The sequence below is a fragment of the Mytilus edulis genome, chromosome 14, assembly GCF_963676685.1.
Source record: "Mytilus edulis chromosome 14, xbMytEdul2.2, whole genome shotgun sequence".
Lineage (NCBI taxonomy): Eukaryota > Metazoa > Mollusca > Bivalvia > Mytilida > Mytilidae > Mytilus > Mytilus edulis.
The window spans coordinates 9,133,276-9,152,968 of NC_092357.1; the positions used below are offsets into that span (position 1 = coordinate 9,133,276).

General features: G+C 31.6%; 1 protein-coding gene across 1 annotated transcript in view; it reads right to left on the bottom strand.

Moving 5' to 3' along the window:
• LOC139502522 (integrator complex subunit 9-like) overlaps nt 1-19,693 on the bottom strand; it is a 32,273-nt gene that overhangs the window by 4,082 nt on the left and 8,498 nt on the right. The window contains exons 6-16 of the mRNA XM_071292010.1: nt 18,418-18,504; nt 10,987-11,107; nt 10,306-10,395; nt 9,242-9,286; nt 8,458-8,569; nt 7,271-7,451; nt 6,511-6,571; nt 5,373-5,415; nt 4,481-4,609; nt 3,591-3,646; nt 1,273-1,422 (exon numbers count right to left, since the gene is read on the bottom strand). Of these exons, the coding sequence (XP_071148111.1) occupies nt 1,273-1,422; nt 3,591-3,646; nt 4,481-4,609; nt 5,373-5,415; nt 6,511-6,571; nt 7,271-7,451; nt 8,458-8,569; nt 9,242-9,286; nt 10,306-10,395; nt 10,987-11,107; nt 18,418-18,504 (1,075 nt within the window). The remainder of the gene's footprint in view (nt 1-1,272; nt 1,423-3,590; nt 3,647-4,480; nt 4,610-5,372; nt 5,416-6,510; nt 6,572-7,270; nt 7,452-8,457; nt 8,570-9,241; nt 9,287-10,305; nt 10,396-10,986; nt 11,108-18,417; nt 18,505-19,693) is intronic.

A 19,693-nucleotide genomic window follows, 5' to 3' on the forward strand; every position in this document is an offset into this window, starting at 1 on the left:
GAAACCAAATTTCAGAAATCCTGGTAGTGAAGTTCCTGAGAAAAATGTGACGAAAAATATTCCTGGGACGGACGGACTGACTGACAGACTGACGGACTGACCAACTGACGGAGGACAGACAGAGGTAAAACAGTATACCCCCCTTTTTTCAAAGCGGGGGTATAATAATTATAGAGTTCATAATGAGCACGAATTGGATACAGCTTGAATACTTGTGCAAATTTATCAGACTGATTAATTAACAGCTGGACTCTTAGGGGAAACATTGTTTGATAACTTTTATATAATATTGTATACATGCATAATGTGTTTTTATATTACATGTAGCTGGAAATATTTTTCAAGTTGTAGTTCATACATTTGTATTAATTCTGACTATATGTTATATTATTAATGTTTATAATATCTCTATACCATGGGTTTTGGTTTATGAGAATAAAGATATGTACAATGTATATGATATCAACTCCAGTTATTTAATTTCAATACAGTAAAAAACGATCTTTGGCTTGATTGTTATTACTATTCAAGTTCAATAACAAGACTGAATATATAGATTCTACCACACTGCATATATTGTGATATGACATTTATCCACCCTCAACAGTTGAATTTTCAAATTTAAAATGCAAGGCTTGCCGAGTGTTTTAGATATTTAAAATTTAACCGTTGAGAGTGGAGAAATACTGCATTACATATAAGATTTGGTGTTTGTATCTGTTTCCCTTATGAATTTAAAACAATATTCAGGCAAAATTATTCCTTGTTTTCAAATCAAATGATCTGCAACAAAGATGTGATTTTCATGTAACTTCATCCGAAATCAGTTAGCCTTTTTCCATGACACCACAATAGTAAATTTAGAGAAAAGCAAAAAAACTTGACACCATAATTAAATTTTGACAAATGAATAACTGAGATCAAAGGAACCACACGTTGATTAAATAAAACTAATCAATAGGATAAATCGGGTAAGAATTAGAAAAAGGCAATACATGTATCCAATTCTCATACATGAGTTTTTAAACCTGATGTTCAGCACTCTCATTGTGTTTAATTGCTAATTTATTTTTTATCATAAAATTACCAGTATGACTTATTTATTTTTCTGGCATTAAGCTTTAAAATCAGATATTCGACTCATGCAATGATTTTATTAATTATCTAACAAGAATGTGTCCATAGTACATGAATGCCCCACTCACACTATCATTTTCTATGTTCAATGGACCATGAAAATACATATCTGGTGATATAAAGAAGTTAACTTACCCAATTAATGACAAATTCTGTTTTATGTGGCATTGATACTGGCGGCTGTATATAACTGTCTGCTACAACTAGATGTGTGGGTTTCAGATCTTTTATCAACTTGTTGGCTTGTGAAAATCTTAAGCAGGTGTCTATTGGACAATAACACACCTGTAAACAAGATCAAAGTACTGTCATACACTTCATAAGTAATAAGAGCTGTGTTATAAGTGCATGATATGCCTGTTGCAAAAACTGGAAAATCCCCCCTATTTTAAGCATAAAAATTCATAACACGGAAACGTAAAATCTGAAATTTATATAAATCAAAAGGGAGCTTACCTCAATAGATATAAACAATTCAACAAAGTTTTATAAAAATTGGTGGAAGCATTATTTAATAATTGTCCGAAGTGTGGATGACAATCAGACAGACGGACAGACGGAGGGACAACGGTATATCATAATACGTCCCGACTTAGACGGGCTTATAAAAAAGGATCAAGTAAGAGTCAAACAGTCTCTAAATTTATTGAAAGTATAAACATAATTCAAGTTCTCTCAATATATCAAATCTATAAAATATGATAGAAGTTTTCTCAATTTATCAGAACTATAAAACATGACTGAAATTATTTAAATAAATCAAATGTAAAGTTAACATGATGCATTTTCACAATTATTTTTTTTTAAATTTCTGACTGAAAATGTCCATATTCACAGCAAAGAAACTGCATAGATTGAAGACCATAGACGTCAGCTGTAAAAGAATCAATAATATTTCTTTATAGCTGCTAACTACTTCTCTGTCATTTGATCTCTTTTGTAATCTTACCAAATCTTTTTATTTTTATATCACAACGTACAATAATGAAAAAAGTCAAAACACAAAAATACTGAACTCTGAGGAAAATTCAATCGTCAAGTCCATAATCAAATGGCAAAATCAAATGACAAAACACATCAAACGAATGGACAACAACTGTCATATTCCTGACATTTTACAGGATTTTCAAATGTAGAAAATGGTGGATTGAACCTGCTTTCATAGCGCTAAACCTCTCACTTATATGACAGTCGCATCAAATTCCATTATATTTACAAAGATGGGTGAACAAAACAGACATAATAAACAGAAGCCAAATTATGGGTACAGCAGTCATCACTGTGTTACAATCTCAAAACAAGCAATCATTTACAAAAAGGAACAACAGCATCTATCAAATCCCAAAACACATTCATTGCTTCATGCGTCTGACGTCAGAAAGTGTAAATGTCACATAGGAAATTAATTTGATGTTCAATGTTTATTCAAAACAATTAAAATTTCACATTGGGAATGGTGGTATACAGGGTTTAAAAATCAGAAGTTATGTTAGAAATAATTTCAGAAATAGACCTAGATTTGAAATTATCTGGAGGTTTTTTAGAATTTTTAAGAATCCATATATGGTTTATACCATTACCTGAGTTAAATAATTTTGTCGTTCAAAGAATTTTCAAATTCATAATAGAACAATAACATAATGACAAGATCTTTTAAAGTACAGAGTCACGTTATAAGAAACAAAGAACTGCAAAAATTCGTGTATGCAACACACCAGCAAAAATGAAAAATAATACAAACACATTGACATCGCTATCAGTATGAATATCACTAGAATGCTGAAATCAGTATGGCAAAAATGTAATGATTTCTTTTGACACAAATTAGTATTTCATATCTATTGGATTTTTGTTTGTTTTAAATATAATTCATGTCCAAGGTGATACTCATTTTAATTATTTTGTGTGAATAAGATATTTCTTTTAGCGATATATGAATATTACTGTTTATCAATAGTGTGAACAGATGCTTTCATCATGATCTGACCTTGAACTATATACAGCACAGCAATTGCAAATTAATCCAGAATTTAACCTTAAATGTCAACAAATATAATTAAAAGTAATTTCACATTCACACCAAATAATAGTAAAATATTGATAAAATTAATCATTTTCTGACAAAATATCTGAGCTTACGCAAGTAAATGAAAAATCAGTGTGTAAGAAAAAGAGAATGGATCACATTCATAAAAGAAAGAGCTTTTCTGAACGACACACCAAAAAACAAACTCGACAAAACATAAGGATCCGGAGAAAAAATGTGAATAAAACATTTCCAAATGACAGAAAATAACAACAAGAGAACAAGATGCCTGCAACATAGCCCCAATTTATGAAATTGAGTATATAATGTCTTTTTCTTTGTAGACATGAGCCCTGAAAAATGATACTTACTTAAGGCCTCTACAAATGTACAGACAGACAGACAGACAGACATGATGTTAACTTACTCTAATCTGTAATGGTTGATATGGTGATAAGGCCTCTACAAATGGAAAATCTGGTTCTGAAAAAAAGAAAAGAAAAATTGTATAACCAGACATGTTCTGTAAAGGAAGATATGTTGAAAAACCTATGCATACAGAAAGTCTTGTTTCTGAAATCTTACAATAAAAAAAATATGACCTGACATGGTACAAGAAGATATAGAGATTAATACATGGCCTTTTCCATATCAGCCTGGGTATCATCCCAAGACGGAGTCCAGGTGCTGATAAAGGTCGAGGGATGATACCCAGGCTGATATGGAAAAAGCCATGTATTTAAAATCGCTTTATCATATACTTCCGACAATAGCTTTATGTAGGGTAAATAAACAAATGCAATATCTTAAACAGTCAAAAACTTTATAAAGAAGTTAAATTATGAATCAAATTTACTTTAATTGCTTGATATCAAATTGAGTTATCAAATCTCAGTATACGAATACTGGTTAACAAATTAATTATTATTATTTAAATTAAATATAGAGGGTTGATATAAAGCGATATAGTATCATGTGCTGGATTAGCCAATCAAATTAACTAAGTTTTAAAAAAAAATCACCAAAGTGTGATAAGATAAATATCTCATCATGCAAGAAAAAGACAACAGGTCACAACTACAAGAGAATACCTACATTCTTGAAATCTATATCAAGAGAAATTTATTGCTATTTTTATAATTGATCTCTTTTTAATAATTCCTCAAATGATATTTTGTACTAATTTTAGGCTAAATTAAGTCTATGAAACAGCAATGGCCTTTTGTATGAACCACCATATTATTTTGTTAGGAAGTGTATCTTATCAAAAATATCTTTGTAAAAAATCCAATGCTTCTAATGCTTTCAATTACAAACCTGTGAAAATGATTGTATTTGATGATGAATTTCCCCACATTTCCAGAAAGTGTACGGCATCTCCCATTCTTAATGATGGATGACCACTGAATACAACACATGGGGGTTTAAAATCTTCACTCAGACCATCTGAAATAAAAACAAAACAAACACATAAAATGATGTACAGGAACCTGTTGTTCAGTGGTTGTGGTTTGTTGATGTGGTTCATCAGCATTTTTTTTAACTTAGATTAGACCATTGATTTTCCTGTTTGAATGGTTTTACACTAGTAATTTTGAGGGCCTATTATAGCTTGCTGTTCAGTGTGAGTGAGCCTAGGCACTTGTTTTGAAGTCTGTACTTTGACCTTATATGGCTTACTTTTTACTAATTATGACAGGGATGGAGAGTTGTCCCATTGGCACTCATACCACATCTTCTATTTTTATATATATATACAGAAGTGTTATATGACAACATTAATTTCAAACAATGTGAAAATTCAGAATAGAAATTCATATGACATTATATAAAGAATTACAATGGAAGACAGTAATCAAAGATATTTAATGGGATGGACCAGGCACATACATAATGAGAGATCCATGTTTTAACAATATTTCATAGGCAAAATAGCTAATATACTAAAATACATACAATATATATTTATCAGTGACTACGCAATAGTCGACTAAAACTATACAAAGCTGCAAAATGAAATGACAATTAAGACGCCAAAATTCAGCAAATTATTTGTTAAGCTCTTGTATGCATCAATTGTTGCAAAAATATTTTACAACAGTTTGCGATGTTAGAGTTAATTTCACCTATCAATATTGTTTGTTTTTTTCCAGCAAAACTCAAATTTTACAAAATGGCTTCCATGAATGAATGATATATAAAAACTTACCATGAATACTTTTACAATTTTTTAACCTTCCAATGGCAACCAGCTAAAAAAAATTGAGAAAATGGTGATGAGGCATGTCAATATTATATTTCAATTAAATGTTTATGCTATTTAGAGGTAATGTTTTCAATAGAGCACACCAGTATGTTGCTATTGGTTAAGTATGATTATTGACTTGTATTAAGCAACATTTTGGTTTAGGAAATATTCAACAAAATTTAAATTTTATCATTTTGTGTGTCCAAAGTGCTTTTCTGAATTAATTTTGATGATGACTCAAATCTTAACAGTTAAACCTCTAGAATACGTGAGGATATAAGTTTATGACCAAAAACAACAAATCATTCTTAGTGAGAGATGCAACATAGTTTAAATTGGTTTATCTCCCTTTTACAAGAATAAAACTAAAATGTAAATATCCAAACTACATAAAGATTGATCGATTGATTTTGATGTTTTTAACACTACTACCTATGTTCAGTAGTAAGTTGATGAGGTTCATAAGTGTTTCATTTCTCTTTCAAAATAGATTAGACCATTGGTTGTTAAAAATCAATTGGGTGGAGAATATGTCTTTAGTTCCTTTTCTTCAAATCAAAGAGGAGTAGCCATTTTATTTAATAATTATTTTGGTTTAACACTAGTCATCTTGGGGACCTTCATAGCTTGATGTCTTGTGTGAGATGAGGATCTGTGTTGAAGGTCCTACTTTGATCTATGATGGTTTACTTTTTAAACATTGTGACTAGGATGGGGAGTTGTCTCATTGGCACTAATACCATAGATTTCTAATTTTCAAATGCATTAAGTTCATTTTATGACCGGATTCCCAAGACAATTGGAAGCAGTTGGTTTTTTTTTGGTTTACTTGACTATTATAACATTGTTTGTAAATGAAAAAAAAGAAAAATAGAAGTAACAATTTTTTCTTCTGAATTCTCCCTTTAAAGAAACTTTGCTAAAAACAACTATTTTGTATGATGTCAGAAAATTATAAATTAAGTCACATGTGAAATATTTGTTTTCATTTGACAGGATAACCAGTATTTCATCTCAACCATAGTGCATGTATCAATGCTGAACTGATTCTGATATGGAGATTGGTCTCTTTACCTGACCCTGTATAATAAGTACTAACCTCTGCATGAGGGAATGGGGCCTCAGGAAGGTATACACGTGACTGTTTTGATGCTGATAACCTGCAAAATAAACATTCGTCTGAAAAACGTAAAATTATAAACTTTTGTTCTTTTATTTTTAGACATGTGACAAACTTAGATTTCGATTTTGTTATACATTTATCTTTTGGTGTTTTTTTTTTACATTATTGTATCTTATTTCATTTGAATATAAAGTATTAATGTGACAGTTTATCTGATGATGAAGAGATGACCTTGAAAGGGGTATTTCTACGAAACAGTTTAGAATTTGAATTATCTCCCCTTATAAAGTAAAATCTAAAATTGGAATCTAAAAAGTCTCTCTGTTTTTGTATTAAAAAAAAAAATAGTTCAGTACTGGCATAAAAATATGGATTTCTCCCTTTTGAAAAACTCTGATTCATTTCCTGGCTTTGAGTATAAATTTTGTTATCTTTTGTAATTCTTTGTTTACCAATGGTGCAAGGGCTGTACAGCCAGTTAGAGTTGTTAAAAACTTCCATCATCATCATCCATTGTTTATAAACTCTTCATTGCTAAAATTATTTTTTGGATTAACAAACATTTAGGCCATTAAGCATCAGTAACATTAATTGCCAAAATGCACATCTGATGCAGAAAATGTGTATTGTCAATTATAATAATGTTCTTTAATTGCAGTAAATATAACTTTGCACAAATGTGTGTGTTATAATTTTTATAATTAGTTATTTTTCAAAGGGAGATAACTGTACTTACCATTCTGCAAATATATTTGAATATGCTAATGCACTGTCTGACACAGGTGATACAAAATATAATGGAACCTGACTTAAACCACAGCTGTCTAAATGTCCACTGAGGCATTCAAATAAATCATAGGTTATACCAGAGGGGTAACAGGGTACCAGAACATTTCCTCCATTCTTAAGGGTAACAGCTGAAAATAGGTTAAATGATAAAATACTAATGGAATCATCTATAAAATATAACAATGTAAGGACAAAATTAATCATCATCATTTTTCCAAAAATATTTTTACTATTATTATTTGCCAACTTTTTTTTATGCAAGATCAATAAGACAGCAAGCCAAATAAAATGTGTATAAATTCAACATAGACAATTTTGAAATCATTACAACTTTACTATAAAATATTTTATGTTGTGACATCAATCATGTAGATGAAGTGCTGTTATTATGTTTTGTCACTTCTATGAATTGAATATTTTGAGTGCCTTTGTGTTTCTGTACATTTGTGAGTTTTTTTGTCTCTTAAGGTGGTACACTACAGATAGATAACTCTGTAAAGTCAGCTTAACGTTTTAATTACGTTGTGTTGTAAAGGGAATATTAAGCTTCTCAGCGATCAAAATTGGTGTTTGTCAAACTGCTATATAACCAGTGTAATTTTTCTGATAAAAGGGTTGGTTCAAAGTTTTTGAAATTTTTATATTTTTGTTAAAGGGACAAAGTAAATACTTGGTTAAAATTTATGAAAATTAAACGAGCCAAATTAATTTTAGTGAAAGTGTTGGGTACCACCTTAACAGGCTGTTAGTGTTTGTCGTTGGTTCATGGTGATCATATTTGTTTTTTGTAAATTGTTTTGTTATAAATTAGTCCTTTAGTTCTCTTAATTGTATTGTTTCATATATTTTATACAACATCTTCTTTTTTTCATATTATTCACATGGTCATGCCTTTCTCAAACTGTCTATGAGGATCTTAAAAATTAAAGGCAACAATCTTATTCAATATTGTCTTTGGTGTTCTATGTAATTTTTTGGTTATTATTGTTTGTCCTTTTACCCTTTTAATGTTTTTATTTTTGACAAGGTATTGTCTGTTTTTATTGGACTTATTATTTTTAATGACCTTTGGTTTCCTCTCTTTTCTATTCTCATATAATAGGCAAATAACCTAAGCATGGCCAATGAACTGACCTGCATTAACACAGAAATCTCCTATCATAGCATCAGGGTTGTTTGATGGTGTCTGTGTTAAACAGCTAAGTATCAACACATCACTATTTCTCAAGGAAGCTTGGTCTACTGGCTGGAAAATTAGAAATCAGGAAATAGTGATCATAACTTTATATCAAATCGAAAATGTTTAATTTTTTTTTAGAACAGTGGTATAGAATAGAGAATAAAAACTGTGAATGTATGTGTCACAGAGACAACATCTTGACTAAAGTGCAGTAAACAGCCTGCGGCTACCAATGGACTGTCAAGGATCTGTTTTATAACAGTTGTCAATACAAACATTTCAAGTTATATAAACTAAATGTAATATGTGTATACCTCTGTGTCATATTTTTTCTAATACACACATTCATTTTATATAATTATTAAGTGAAAATGTGTTTTGTGTACTCTTGTTCTGTTTGTTTGTTTTTTATTGATTTGTAGCCATGGCGTTGTCTTTCAACTTATGAGTTTAAATATCCCTCTGGTATTTTTCACCTCTCTTTAACATATATAATATATGGATCCAAAACAATGAAATTTTCTATTGTTTACAACTGTTATTCTATTTTCTAATGTAAGTATATATTTATGTGTGTAGCTGTATGTGTTACAGTGTATGATTTTGTTGAAGGTCTTACCTATGGTTGTTAATTTCTGTGTCATTTGATATCTTGTGAAGAGTTGTCTTATTGGCAATCATACCACATCTTCATTTTTATATATACAAATAAATTTTCCTGAAGTAGTTAATACCAACCTTTGGATGAGTGGTCAAGGTGGAAGTTCCTGATACATAACACACCTACAAATACAATAAGATCTAACTATAAAGTATCTACGGTATATATATTGTGATAAACTAATGCCACTATATTGAAATTTTAAGATAACAGGTAGCAGATGTACATAGTTCATAAAGTAGTGGCGTTGTTGGTTGATGTCTGTCATAATTATTTTTTTCTGTTTATTGTTTATTCATAAATAAGGCCTCTTTTTGAATTATCAGGGCCTTTTATAGCTAACTTCAGCATAACACTTTTGCTCACTGTTGAAGGCCATATAGTGAGCTACAGTTTTAAATTAAATGTTCATCATTTGCACTCTCATTGATAATCAAACCACATCTTCTTATTGTTTGCAGGTTGTTTGGGATGTTATCTGATATTTGAAGGTGTTTCAAGGTGTGAAGAAAATATGAATTTTGATTACCCCTCTTGTATGAGGGGATAGGACCTTTATCAGGACTCAGGGATCGGGTGTTTTTAAGCTCGGGATTTCGGGATTGACACTTTCGGGATCCGGGAACTCTTTTATTCAGATTTCCGGACGTCGGGTTTTACTTTATTTAAATTCGGGATTTAGGGATTTCATGTTTTTAAGCCCAGGATTTCCAGATCAGGACCCCTCTTATCCCCCCTCTCGTATCTCCAGTCTCTTTTTTAACTAATGTGAAATTTCTGAATGATACAAATTTCAAAGCTTACCAAGGTTGATAGTTTTTTAATTTTACACTTTATACACTTATTGATGAGTTTGACTAAATATACACATATTTAGCACTATTGGACTTAATGATTTAACCTAACAACAACTTTTTTTGTTGAAGAGTACTTGAGAACTATAAATTTGAATTATCACAATATATGCCCAGACACATAATTTGCTAAAATAAAAACATTGCAATCATTTCCGTATTAACAGTACTTGAAAATATATATGTGTTTTGTCGGTTGCTGTCAAATTGATGTATAATTTGTTTGTACAAAATGATAACGTATACCACATCTTCTTTAATAATCTTATTGTCTTTGACATTATTACCTTTTCATATTCTGAGGTAATGACCCAATTACAACTTCCAATAGCATAACCTGAACTACAGGAACTTATGGTCAATGCTCCATACAAATTCTACAATAAATGTATATGAATTAATCAGGCAAAGTACATTAAATCTGAAAGTCAGTAAAGAAAAGATCTGATATGAGGAAATATTTACTCAGAAAATTCATGCACGCCTCGATTATTTTTTGTTACTTTTTTCAAAGTTTGAAAACAATCTGTTATTCAAGGGACAGCATTCAAATACTTTTTTTGTAGAGACAATTTAAGGCGGGGGGGGGGTCTCTTCCTATATGAAGGTATACACACTTGAAGGTCAATTATATCAAGAGCTATATGATCAATAATTTGTTATATGTGATGACTGAGAAATATATGAATGGGTTATAATTTTGCCATGAAATATTTTTTTGGTTTTTATTTTCACAAGATATTCATAAAATGAATGTTTTTTTAATCATAGCTGTACAGAAACTACTGTGCCCCAAATCCCATGTTGAGACCCCCACTTCAATGAAAATACTATGTTTATAACAATTTAATTGGGAAAAAACCTCCAACAAAAAGTTCTTCTAAAACGAGTGCAAGGGGCCATCTTGATCTTGCAGTGATAGATTTGTGCTTTTGAACCATGATTGGAGGCCTCTCTGATTGACATACCCTTTTTTCATTGAATCCTACTGTCTGTACCCTGGCTACACAGGACTGAATGTCATGCTTGGTATAACATTTTTTCCAGGCAAATGGATGGACTGCTTCTTTTAGGAAAGGTGGCAGCAAACTGAAAGTAGAATGTTGTTGTTTATAGAAAACAATTTAAAGAAAACATAATACTTGTTGTCCCTTTTTTTTTATGATCTTCAACTTTTTATTCGATTTTGGATTCCCAAATATTTCAGCCTTAAAGTCATAGTAAACGAGTGACCTGTGAAAAATAATATTATTCCAATTCTTGAACCAATTCATACAAACATCATAAACTTAGTCTCCTGTGCACAATTTTATCATTTTTTTCGCATAAATTTCGTATAATCATCAATTTTTTTTCAATCGGTCAGTGTTGTTGTGAAAATATGGAAGGTAATTAAAGTTCGTGTTTTGAAGCCGAAGTTTAACGATTGTCACCTGTTTGTCAACAAACAACAAAAAAGCATGGATATTGAGCACATGTTTTACATGTACAATCAGATAATAGTTTATTTTAAGGACATCCATGCGTATTGCGATCACCAGATTTTTACGAGATGGGTCACACTAAGGTCACTTTGCATACGGAAAATATGTGGGGGAATTGCTTCTTGTAAGGAAGGAAGCAATTAAAATAAAGTAAACGTCTTCTAAACATGAACTAATTAAAGAATTTTCTTCAGAAAAAAGCAGTGGCGGATCCATGGGGTGATCCCACGGCGTACCGGACCACCCCCATGACGAACCACAAATTTTTTTAAAGTGTCTATTTTTTCAACAACTAGCTAATTAACAAATTAACACTTAAGATTAATCCTCACATCGCACTAATTGGTTATGGGATTACCTGGATACCTGGAGGTGTCACAATGATAGAATAAGGATCAATGCGTTTCACCTGTATACATGTAATTAAATTGTCAAAACAGCTCGTCAATATGAAGAAGTTGACTTCTCATTTTGAAAGATTAAATACAAATTATTTTTGTATTTCTAAGTGAAATTTCCATATATAATTGCATTGCCCAACTAACGGAGTCTCGGTTCTAAATTTCATTTATGTACATTTTGAAAAAACAATCATTATGAATGAATTAAATTAAATTTGTTTATCTATCTCTTTCAGCCATCCCCCCCTTTCCCCCTTTTCTCCTCCCTTTTCCTTCTTTCAAAGAAGCTACACAAAACTATCGACGAACGGCTTAGTGAATGGTTTGCAGAGACCGAAGAACTTGTAAAGACCGTCGTTGTAGAGCCCTCAATACTTAAACCATGCGGTCAACAAATTCAATGGGAAAACTGTCCTGCAGGCACACCAGAAATTTACTACAGACGTGTCATCAGTATTCCATATCTTGACGATGTATTGAGCGCCTTACATCAACAGCAATTCAAGCACTGAAGTTAGTACCAGCATTTGTACAAAGCTCAACATTTGATGAAATTAAACATTTTGTAGACTTTTACCATACTGATTTGCCGAGTCCATCTATAATGACATCCGAACTGGGTTTGTGGCAAAAGACTTGCGAGTCAATGCTTTCAAAACCAGAAACTGTAGCCGGTGCTCTGAAATTATGTTGCAAAACAGACTTTCCAAATATTTCTGTAATCTTAAAAATCATAGCTACCATGGGGGTGACAAGTTGTAAATGTGAGTGATCCAACAGTGAGTTATCACTTTTAAAAACCTTCCTGCGAACAACTATGGGACAATCGCGTTTAAACGGACTTGCGTTGATGCATGTGCACAACAGTTTGGAACTAAACATAAAACAAATTATAGAGAACTTTGCAATGAAACACCCGTGACACATGATGTTGAATGTCCTGATAAACGACTCTTTGTTAAATTAGTAAATATTAAACAATTTTACGTGGAACTACATTTTAGCTAAACTTTTTTTACAGCTTGCCTAATTCAGATGACAGTTGTTACGTTGTTGTGCTATTTTAAATTGCAAGATATTGTATAGAGTCTTAAATAACAAAAATGTGTCCATAGTACACGAATGCCCCACTCGCACTATCATTTTCTATATTCAGTGGACCGTGAAATTGGGGTCAAAAGTTTAATTTGGAATTAAAATTAGAAAGATCATATCATAGGGAACATTTGTACTAAGTTTCAAGTTGATGTAACTTTAACTTCATCAAAAACTACCTTGACCAAAAACTTTAACCTGAACTTCGCACTATCATTTTCTATGTTCAGTGGACCATGAAATTGGGGTCAAAACTATAATTTGGCAATAAAATTAGAAAGATCATATCATGGGGAACAAGTGTACTAAGTTTCAAGTTGATTGGACTTCAACTTCTTCAAAAACTACCTTGACCAAAAACTTTAACCTGAAGCGGACGGACGAATGGAGGCACAGACGGACGGACGGACGAACGGAGACACAGACCAGACATAATGCCCCTCTACTATCGTAGGTGGGGCATAAAAATCAGTTTTACATGTCTTTAAATTTCTTTACCTAAGAGTATGTGCATTGCATGGTGTTGACCAAATTCATGATCTTCCATAATGTCAAAGGTTTTTTTAACCTTTTTCATACCATTCAATATTCATTTGGGACCACCCCCAAATTTTTTTCTGGATCCGCCAATGAAAAGTATATGTACATAAGTTTTATAATGAAAACTATCCATTGAGTTATAAAAAAACATATGTTTTATTTTTTTTTAATTTGAGGTTTCTTATGACTTTAAGCATCACTGAAAGAACATTGATTGTAGAAATTTCAATAAGGTGAAATAAAATTGGTACTGTTAATGTTAATGGTTTTCTAACAAGACTTAAATGTTTCGTTTATTTTTTTCCTGTATATAGACATGATAGAAACTTCTGTAAAAAAAAAAGTATAATTAGGCTTATTTATTACCTCTTCATTTCTTATGAGTAGCCAGACATTTTGGGGGGATTCTAGCATCACTAGTGACTCCTTTGTAGTATAAATGTCAGGCATACAATCTTGAATGACTTTATCTATAAGTCTAACTGAAAACATCCTTTCAAAAATTATTCAAATGAAAAATTGCTTTTGAACAATACACACTGGCTAGAGGTATAGGGGAGAGGGTTGATATCTAAAAAAAACATGTTCAACCACGATGCATGTTTGCACCTGTCCCAAGTCAGGAGGCTCTGGCCTTTGTTAGTCTTGAATGATTTTTAATTTTAATTTCTTGTGTTTAATTAGGAGTTTAGTATGACCTCCATTAGCACTGAACAAGCATACATATTTGGTTAGGGGACAGCTGAAGGACTCCTCTTCACAGGTGCAGGAGTTTCTCACTGCATTGAATGGCTGGGTTGTTGTCTCTTTATCACATTCCCCATTTCCATTCTCAGTTTTATTTACAATCGAAAATTGTTTAGAGATTTGTCGTTAATTTCTGAATTTACATTAGTTTAAAAGTTAAATAACATGAATAAGTTTATCAGATATCAAAGTTCTTGTCCCATTTACTGCAATCAGGTTGAGTCATAAACACTTTATCTGGTATTTATCTATAAATGTATAGATATATGACCTAATCTTGATTTTAACTGTGAAAATCAACCTACATTTATAATAAAATAAACACTATCATTTATTGTTTTAAACGCATCTAATTTTAAATGGACATAATTAAAGTCATATATTGACAATTACTGAAATGGCTTCTTCACAGTCTACAGGAATGGCACAGACACCGACTCTGTGTCAATTCTGTGAAGAGTCACCAGATATTAAGTGGAAGTGTGTTAACTGTGAACTGTTTCTATGTCAACAATGCAGCGCAAAGATTCACAGTAAAAGTAAGGCTTCTATGGAACATGACATTTTAAACATTAAGGACTTTGGAATGGAGGATTCTGCCATTTCTGTGCGTAAAGTAGACCTTGAAAACATGGTATGCACAAAGCATAGTAAACAAAAATGTTTTGCATACTGTAATGAATGCAGGGTGCCTGCTTGTTCAAAATGTTTAATGGAGCCTCATATAAAAGGGCGTGACTATATTCCCCTTGATGAAATGTATAATAATATTGTCTGTGAAATGAAGGAACTTATAACAAAATTTGAAAAAAATCTTCAGGTCTTTAGAAAAGAAAAGGACAAACTGCGAAAAATACTTTGTGATGGTAATACAAACTTTCAAGAAACAAGGGATATAATTCTACAAACTGAGAAGGAAATGAAAGAGGCTATTTCTAAACATGCTAATGAACTTTTACAAGAACTAGATGCAAAATGGAAACCATCTGAAAATAGGATCAACACAGAACTTTCTGAAATTAAAAAGAATGAGGATGAGTTGGAAACCAGGACAAACAATCTAAATCAAGCCTTACAGTCTCATCAAGCTGCAGACATTTTCTCTACAAATAAAAACTTAGACAAGTCATTGGTTAAGTACTTTATTAAAAACATCAATCCAAGTGGGACAAAATTCATTCCTAGAAATATCGAAGTGAAAAAAGGAAGGCAGTCAATGCTTGGTTATCTTTATACAGTCCCAGACATGGAACTCAGAGAAACTTATCAAAGTGATTTGGTGGATGTGACAAAAATACTTGTCTATGATGACAAAACTACATTTTTAGGAAGCTATCATAGTGAAAAACTACAGAAAGTAAAATTTAAAAATCATAAAATTAAAGTAAAGCGAGAAATTCAAATAAAAGTGTTTGATATGGCATTTATAAAAGATGAAGAAATGATTGTGTCATCAAGAAAATGTGATTTAATACTATATACCAAAGATAGACAATTAAAGACATTTAAGTCCTTTTCACCCTTAAAAACTTCCTGTGTTTATGTAACAAAAGATAGTAAGATAATAGTAGGTGTGACAAAATCTTCTCCTAGAACACTCCCCCCACCGATAGACAGTATCAGAAAACTTGTTGTTATGAATAAGGATGGTGACATGCTACATACTATTGAGTATGATAGGAACAATCAGAAACTGTTAACATATCCATACAGAGTCCAAACTTTAAATGATAAGACAATAGTTGTAGATATTATGAACAAAGAAGAGGAGGGGAGGGTCGTAATGATAGACTTTGCGGGTCAACTCCATTGGACCTACAATGGCTTTAATAGTATCAATTCTGACCAGGCTAAATTTTATCCAAGAGATGTGGCAATCACCTCTACAGACTTGATTTTAGCTTCTGATGTAAAAAAACCATGCTATTCATATATTAAATCCTGCTGGGAAGGTTATAGTATGGAAGGATGTAAAATGCTTAGGAATAGAATTTCCTTGGAGTCTAAGTATTGACAAAAATGATGTGTTATGGATTGGGTGTAATACATGGGTAGCAGATAAAACCAAGAAGGCTAAGATACACTGTGTCAAACTCATATAATCTCTTCAGCTTATTAACATTTTTGCATTTAAACTTACAAATAGAGTTTGGTCTGCAACTTCAGCAGGATAGGGGAAGAAATCCATCTACAGTTATTAAGATTATAGTAAATTTTAAAATATTCAAAACTTTTAACGGTAAATTTCATCTCTTGGAAATAGAAAACACTTAGTTATAATTATAACTTACAAATAACTATTCTGACGTGTGGATGTTGTTTTTTATAGTGAAATTTTCTAACCAGTCAAAAATATAAATAAAAGATGGTTAATATTGAAGAAACTGAAGAAAACAAAATATATGAAACTTTTAAACAACTATCATCATGATCAAATTAAAATAAATTGCTTCATTTACCTTAAAATTACAGGTTAATCAATCCAATCAACACGAATGTTTATTCTTATTCAAACTTAAGCATGTTAAGCACATTTTATAGCTATAATTATTGTAATCATTAATGGGTGCAATATCAAAATAAAGAATATATGTTGTTGTTTTGTTAATCAGTTATTTATTGTTTTTGTGAGATTGCAACCATAGTTAAACCATATATTAAATAAAAGATATGGGGTATGTGTCAGTTTTGACAGCAACTCAACAACACAAAAGACATGAAACATCTGAAGATAGAAAAGCCTTTCAATTATAAATGATACTGTACATGTGGATTATCATTTGTTGGCTAAAAGTTTTTGTGGGTTTCCTGGTTACAAGTCAACCATGATTTATAGTGTTAAAAAAAAATCTCAATCCAAAAAAATCCAAAAAAAAGAATTCACAGTCTGGTAATATTAATAACATAACTTGTAAAAACACTTCAGGGACTGCTGCTGAAAATTTATTGATCTCCATTGTCAGGATAAAAACAATAAAGAAAATTACACCTGATTTCTTAAAATTTTAAGGACACTTGGCAAAATCTTTCTGAGTTTTCGGAAACTCCATGCTCATCAATCTTATATACTCTTTCTGGCTGTTTTAACTTTTTTCATTTGAGCATCATTGGTGAGTCTTCTTCACAAGGCACACATATTGCTTACAAAATAATAAACTGAGATGAGATTTTTTCAACAATCTATATTACCGTATATAATGACCATGGAAATGAGGTCAAAGTCAGATGAACCAGTCCCTGCCAGACAGACATGTTCACCTATTTATCATTCAATACACCACATATACCTGATCTTTTGCTTATACATGTAATATGCAGATAACAGATCAAACAACAAATAACTTAACAATGACCAATGAACCATGGAAATGAGGTCAAGGTCATATGAACATGACAGTCTCACATGTACACCTTGTAATCTTCCCACACAAATAATATAGTTGGTGTATTGCTTTCGGTATCTGAGATAAGGACAAGACAACAAAACTTAAATATAATTAGAATCCTTGAAATGAGGTTGAGGTCAAATGAAACCTGTATAACAGACATGTAAACTTTTCAAGCATGCAATGGTAAAGATGAATACTAAAGGTAATTCTACAATCGTAGGTGGGGCATAAAAATATACAAATACATTGTAGCAAATATTTTAGATATTTGTAGATAGATGTATGAAGATATGGTATGAGGGGCAATGATACAACTCTCCATCCAAGTCGTAGTAGACTTATATGTAGGATTTATCAGAACCATGAATGAAAGTATTCTTGAAATAGAAATTTGTACTCAAGCCATGAAAATTGGTGTCCATGGCCAAATTTTAAAGGGACTCTAAGAGTAAATATGATTGACATGGTCATACATAACACATGTTATGAATAGATATGGCAGTACCGCCAAGAGAACTCTAGGAGTCCTGGATGTTGACAGGGTTCTTCAAGATTGACTAGATATCCAGGATGTTTTATGACATCAAATTTGAAAGTCATATATCCAGAGTATATGCCGGTAGTCTAGAGACCTTATTCTTCATTAATCATTTTCCATTCATGTAGAACTCTAGTCAGAACTCAAGATTCCATACAAATATGGCCGATGAAAAACATATGAATATACTAAGGTCAATACTTACTCTAAAATAACTGGTTCCTTCCATCTGTCCCTTATTTCTGGTTTGGGATATCTTTCCACATAGGTAACCAGTTCTTCCATGTATTGTCTTAAAAGATAAGAAATTATTATGTATATCATGTAACTTAATAATATGTTTAAGTCATGAATTTGTAGTTTAACAAAATAAAATTGAGAAAGGAATTGGATATAGAGATTGTGTCAAAGAGACAACAACCCAACCAAAGGACAGAAAATGGCCACCAATGGGTCTTCAATGCAGCAAGAAAATTCCACACCTGAAGCATTGAAGACGGGCTTCAGCTGTCCCCTAAACAAAATGTGTACTAGTTCAGAAAAAATGAACATCACAAGAAACTCAAAAATATATAAATGAACTTAATTTAAACTAGATGTTTCAAAGCGACACGAATAGCCCCGTCTCAAAAAGTTGAAAAATCTGCAATTTTAATAACACATGTGGACACAAACATGATGGTAGTCTCACATATCAAAAATCAGCTAAAAAATAAGCGGAGCAGAACAAACATAAATTTCGTATAATCATCAATTTTTTTTCAATTGGTCAGTGTTGTTGTGAAAATATGGTAGGTAATGAAGCCCAAGTTTAAAAATTGTCACCTGTTTGTCAACAATCAACAAAAAAGCATGGATATTGAGCATGTGTTTAACATGTACAATCAGATAATAGTTTATTTTAAGGACATCTATGCGTATTGCGATCACACTGAGGTCACTTTGCATATGGAAAATATGTCGGAAATTGCTTCCTGAAGGAAGCAATAAAAATAAAGTAAACTTCTTCTAAATATGAACAAATTAAAGAATTTTCTTCAGAAAAATGTATATGTACATAAGTTTTATAATGAAAACTATCCATTATTTTTCTTAATTTGAGGTTTCTTATGACTTTAAAGTAGGGATGGCAACGAGTACTCGAGTACTCAGGTACTCGCTCGGAAGGCCGAGTACTCGAGTACAGTTTTAGTACTCGGATACTCGATTGCCTGTTAAACATCTTGATATATTTCTCTCCACATTTCCGCTCACTTTAGCTCCGTTGAAATACCCCCTTTGTAATACTAAATGAAATCAATTATTGCGAACCCTATCATAGTTTTCCATAGATTCACCTGCAAGTTACCTGTCCATTTAAACTTTTGTAAGTTCTATTGTCCAATTGAACAAATACAACAGGTATTGTTCTCTGTATAGTTTATTTGATGGGACATTTAAATTTCTTCCAAGAGAAATCTATCACTCATTGATTAATTTGC